General features: G+C 35.3%; 1 protein-coding gene across 1 annotated transcript; it reads right to left on the bottom strand.

The window, feature by feature from the left end:
* Nucleotides 1-1934: 1934 nt before the first annotated feature.
* LOC145134550 (peroxidase 27-like) lies at nt 1935-3753 on the bottom strand. The gene is made up of 4 exons (XM_079069388.1): nt 3509-3753; nt 3213-3401; nt 2872-3034; nt 1935-2539 (listed from the first exon to the last, which is right to left on the bottom strand). Exons 1-4 carry the CDS (start codon nt 3725-3727, stop codon nt 2133-2135), a joined length of 978 nt encoding a protein of 325 aa, XP_078925514.1. The 5' UTR covers nt 3728-3753; the 3' UTR covers nt 1935-2132.
* Between the last annotated feature and the right edge of the window lie 1845 nt (nt 3754-5598).

Here is a 5598-nt window from a genome sequence, read left to right as displayed (position 1 = left end):
CCATTTTGGGTGTGGGGGTAATTAGGTCATTGTCAAAAACAGGGTACTTGTGACTTAATCCATTCAACATGAAAAAGTCCATCTTTAGAAAACTTCCCTATTTTTTTCTAAAAAAGGTTTGCAGAGAAGCAGACACAATGCATCGTGTGCAAAGGTATTGTTTAGTTTTGTCCCTTTTCCCAAACTGCACCATTTGTGATCCCTGTCTATGTGCATTAAAAAGGTATATTCATTTTGCTTTGGCTTGTGGTCCCGTCCCAGTCGATGGACATCCACATGATTGGCTTGGGAACAAGTTATTGAAACATATATAATCCCCAAATGTTTCTTTCTTTCATGCACACATACAGATACAGGTGTAAGACAATTTTTTTTAATAATAACATATGAAAACACATTTCAGCCATAGGTTTGTTTACATCACTTTCTGCTATTGAATAACCTATTACAAAGATCATCGACAAAAAACTTCATCAAAAAACGATGACCATCAGCAGCCCAGGCAACACCACCACCAAATCTTCACACCAACATCACAAACTAATACCAGCAACACACACAAAATCTACTACTAATATTGACACTAAACAACATAAATAACACACCAAAACACAAACCCAGGACTGAAATGCTTCAACCTACACAATTTTTTTTAGTTAAAGAACATATACGTCACCACAGACACAGTAACAACACCAACAGTCCCAGTACAATACTTCAGCTTCTTACGTTTGTTGTGCTGGAAGACCATCTTCACATATGCTCCTTGCAGAGAAACGAAATTATTTTTAAGATCAACAACAATATTTAAGATATCCAACTGACCAGCGCGAACGTCATCGACCTCACGGTTCATGGCATCCAAGTCTCGTTTAACTGCCTGACGGAGCTCACACAACTGGTCTTGGAAGTCCTCCCGTATAAGAGACAGTTCCAGCTGGGTTTGCAGTAGATTGATGGCCATGTCTTCGTTGATTACACCATTCGAATGATTCTCATCCATGTGACGGCGGTAGTTTGGAGACCAGCAGTGTTCTGCATGTTCGATCGAAGGCATTTTGGAGTAAACTTAGAGACGAGATTGGGGTAATGAAGTTTGCAGATGTGCCATTTTAAGTCAAGGAAGTCTTGATTTTATATGGAGGCGCTTGAACAGTCGATCCTTGCTCCTTACGATTCGCCTTCAATACGACGTCGTTGCGGTAGTTCGACGCTTTAAATTCTTGTCATGTCATCGCTTACGTGTTAGGCTAGGTTTATGTGGCAACGTATACCGGCTACAATAGGTGAAATAGATTATATTGATAGGTAACAGATACTTCGTTCCCTTATTAAACCACAAAATAAATTAAGTGGCTAAATGGATAAACCCTAAAAACATTATAGGGCCTATACGTCATTTTCCCTAAATATAAAATAATAATCTATAAATGTAATAATACAATTAAATTAATATTTATATTTGTAACATTCATAGTAGATATAATATAAAAAGTTTTAGTAATAATTTCGATAATAAAAAGAAGGAAATAAAAGTTTATTACGGATTATCTACGCAATACCTACATAGTTATTATATGTAGCAATTTAGTAGGTGTTTTGTAGCAAATTACCTATGAAATACCTACATAATTATAATGTGTAGCTATTCTATAGGAAATCTGTCACTAAATTAGGGCAACCATTTTTGGTAGGTAATCTGTCGCTATTCCGTAGTTATTTTTCTACTGAAAAATTATGTAGGTATTTTTTGTAGCAACTTACCTAGTTTTCTAGTAGTGTTGCCATTCATTGTTTATGATGAGGCTTTCTACGAAAGACAAATGTCTTTTATATATAGCTTTTTACTACGACAGTAATTAAAACGATTTTTTTTTCTCATGGTAGTGTTTGTACAATAAATTATGTACTCCATAATAACATTAACATCACCCTTTTACAGAAAAATACGTTCTATGTCTAAGATAATTGAATTTTACATAGCACCAACATTCAAGCAACAATAAATTGGAACCGACAAAAGGCATCTTGTGGAAGTAACAAGGATGACTTACCTTGATATCTCTTATTAAAATCAAATCACACTTCAATTTTGTTAGTTTTGAGGGAAAAACATAATTACTTCAGCTCATTTAGTTTATTAGAGCGCAATGTCTTCTGATCTCACCGGCCTTGCCGGTTAGAACTCCAATTTGTCCCATTTTCACCATTGATGCTTGAAAATCTTTAAAGAATGTGTACCCATGAGACTTAGCTTGAAGCTTGACATAAGCACTTGTAGTTTTATCATTTAGAAGTGCAGCATCGGACTGAAACAAGCCTCTCCTTTTCAAGACAACACTGTAGTAGTCCTCATCGAATGATTTTGAACTCCCTGGATCCATTGCAAGGAGTGTGGTTTTGTCGGTTGGAAAACATATTCTTTTCAATTGAGGTACATACCTCGGGTCTAGGGATGGATCAGTGTCGCCTTTGCCTGTAAAATTGTACAACCTGGTCGCAATGGTAGAGCAGTGTGAAATCCCCACGGTGTGTCCTCCTTTAAACAAATACAACTTCAAATGTTATATTGGTTGTTAACAAACAGTCTTTATATAGGGGTATAAGTTCAGAAAAAAGTTAAAACTCTTAATTTCTAGAGCCAAAATCCTTGTTTTTCTCCTACCATAGAAAAAGTTGCATTTTTCATATATACTGCTCCATTAAAAAACTGATTTATACCAGGTTAGGCAATATTATTGTCTTTTTTTCTTACGTATTACAAAATGAGAAACGAAAAGAAAATGCATGGTATTGGAAAATATTTAAAAGCAAAATCCGTTTTGTATGAACTTGTTATTGCAGTTAGATGTATCATGTATGATCAAATACCTGAAAGAACAGCCAGGTCTTTAACGCTCAGACCCTTGGAGACAAATTGTGCTTTGAGTTGAGTAATGTTGGCAAAAGGAGCAGGTAGTGTAAAACTCTCGGATGCTATTGATACTCTTCCATCTCTTCTCCCTAATGGCACTGGCCAATATGGGCCCTTAATCTGAACAAGAAAAAATAATACGTAGGTTTTTTCAGAAGAATGTAGAAGACATAAGCACGCCACCATAATGTGGCCTACTGAAGGTCTAGGAGTGAACCTCAGATCTCTCTTAATTATATATAGGAAAAGAAAAAATAAAACATAGATTTTTTTTTTCATTGTGACAATTAATTAATACCTGGTGGATTGCATCTCGAGCTATCAAAGCTAGGATGTCTGCACAAGAGACAACACCAGGACATGCCGCTTCTACAGCAGTTTTTGCAGCATCAATAACTTGAAATCCTCTGAGGGAAAGATTTGGAATTCCGTCTTTCTCGGCTTGGTTACTTGTGGTAGAGTTTATCAGCACAGAACCATCACATCCCTGTAGAAACGTCATATATATCATTTCATCACACAATTTCTATCATAAATTAAAGTTAATAAGATTAATTAAAATAGATAAGCAATGCACGTTGTTATTGCACATACCCTCACAAAGCAATCATGAAATTGCATTCGGAGCAAAGCAGCAGCAAGAGAAGGAGCACGATAAATGTAGTTTGCTGTTGTCCTTTTTACAATACCCTCAGCTCCGGGACACGTCTTTTGGTAGAACCCTAACTTTAGCGGATAGCCATTGGCGATGTCAAAAACAAGAGCAACTAGCAAAAATTGTAGAAGAAGTGCAATGTGCTTTTGGATTGCCATATTGCTTAGAGACACATGCACAGAGGGAGAGATGATTAGGAAGTTGTAGAGTCTTCAATTTATAGCTTTGATGATAACTAAGTCACCTGTGAATGCGTCTATGGATGAGCTGTTTTAGAGTTTATTTAAAACCAAACTTTTTTTAAACGGTGAAATATTCATAAGGAGTTAGACTTTTAAACGGTGAAATATGTGTATTGTATGTTTGACACAATATCTTATGTTTTCAAACTCAGTAAGTATATATTCAAAAATCCTAACTCCTTATGAATATTAGCAAAATAACAAAATAAAGAATTTGTTAATCATCACTCCGTGTCTAAGAACTGCCTTCCAAGTAATTAGAAAACGAATTCAGCTACAAATTAGTATATAATTATCACCATGTTTTCCATGGGCAATAATCTTCATTTACGAAATTGTGCTGGTTTATTAAATAATCTTTTTAACAAACCAATGGGCGTGTGGCTTAGTGGTCCCTGAAGTTATTGGACAGATAGGTGTCCTCAGCATATAGGTTGATGGTTGAGTCCGCTTGAACAGAGGTGTAGATTTCAAGTATATTTAGGTGTGTGTGATTTATCCTTCAAAAAAAGTATCAAAGAAAAGAAAAGAGTGTATTGTTTCTTATCTTGGCAATTAGAACATTTTCAATATCATAAGAAGGAAAGTGAACAATGTATCAGAAAAGTAATTGGTTGGTTGACATTTTCTGTTGGCCGGTTTGGGTATATCTAATTATGGAGAATCTTGGTCCATTTGACCAATTCTATGAATAATAGTGAAAACCAAATAAGAGATAATCTAGCAGTCACTTGGAGGCACGAAGGCTTCCACTTGGGTGTATTTAACAACTTCATCTGCATATGAATATACAAAAAAAAAAAAAAAAAAAAAAAAAAAAAAAAAAAAAAAACTGAAAAAATTAAATATAATTTAAATGATTAACAATCATTTGACTGACTAGTTCTTGTACCTATGTCCTTTTGCTCTAATATAAGGTCATTGCATGTGTTTATCACGTCTATCGACAATCGTACTTTCTTTTCTCTCTTCAATTGTTTCTACCTGTCAAAGGGTTTCTAGCCCAGCGGTATCAGGTGGTGCCCTCCCTGTTTGAGGTCGAGGGTTCAATTCCTGTCGTGGATATAAAAGTGTCGGGCATAGTTTTAAAAGAATGTAATGGATTTAAGACTATTTGTATGTAGATAACATGACCTACAACAAAAATCGTATGTCTTAAAAATGATGACATCTTTTTGTAAAAATTGAAGATGTTACGAAAGACATAATTGTATCATATTTTGAATAAATTTACAACATATAAAATGTATATCATGTTTTAGTGTCGTAAATCAAAATAAAATAACTGTGCGATGCCTTTATACTTTTTGTATGTCAATCTTAAAAGAAAAAAATGGTGTCGTATTTAATTTTCATTATCTATGGCCTCAAGAGTGCTTCCGATCGTCGAAAAGCACAACAAACATCACTCCATGGCTTCGTCCTCTTCTCTGAATTGCTTCCTCCGCTAGCTCATCCTCTTCTTTCCCTTGCTTCCTCCACTAACTCCTCTTTTCTTTATCGCTCCCCCATTAGTCGCCACACGCAAGTGGAGATGCCTAGAACATCATTGGCAGCAACATCTTTGGACTTCCTCTTGCCTAGAACGTCTCTAATTCCAGAAAGGACATGGGAGATTGGCAGAATCGATATTAAGAACTGAAGTTGTTGTACTCCATTTCTTGAAATCAAAGATATCTTGCCCCATAAATCATTCACAATTCTTTTAGAAACTAATATACCCAAGAAAAACCCGTATATGATTTTATAGATATGTGTTCACGTTACTCTTCCAATATCATTTCCTC

The sequence above is a fragment of the Lactuca virosa genome, chromosome 8 (genome assembly GCF_052849685.1).
Source record: "Lactuca virosa cultivar CGN04683 chromosome 8, Lactuca_virosa_CGN04683_v6, whole genome shotgun sequence".
Classification (NCBI taxonomy): domain Eukaryota; kingdom Viridiplantae; phylum Streptophyta; class Magnoliopsida; order Asterales; family Asteraceae; genus Lactuca; species Lactuca virosa.
Note: the sequence above shows the minus strand (reverse complement) of the source record. Positions and strands in the feature narration are given on the sequence as shown.

Excerpts from the sequence above, each read along its gene's own strand:
- LOC145134550 (XM_079069388.1), bottom strand. The coding sequence starts at position 3,727 with ATGGCAATCCAAAAGCACATTGCACTTCTTCTACAATTTTTGCTAGTT. Across the intron at positions 3,035-3,212 it reads CTCGAGATGCAATCCACCAG|ATTAAGGGCCCATATTGGCC; the intron begins GTATTAATTAAT and ends TTTCTTGTTCAG. Across the intron at positions 2,540-2,871 it reads AGACCTGGCTGTTCTTTCAG|GAGGACACACCGTGGGGATT; the intron begins GTATTTGATCAT and ends ATTTGTTTAAAG.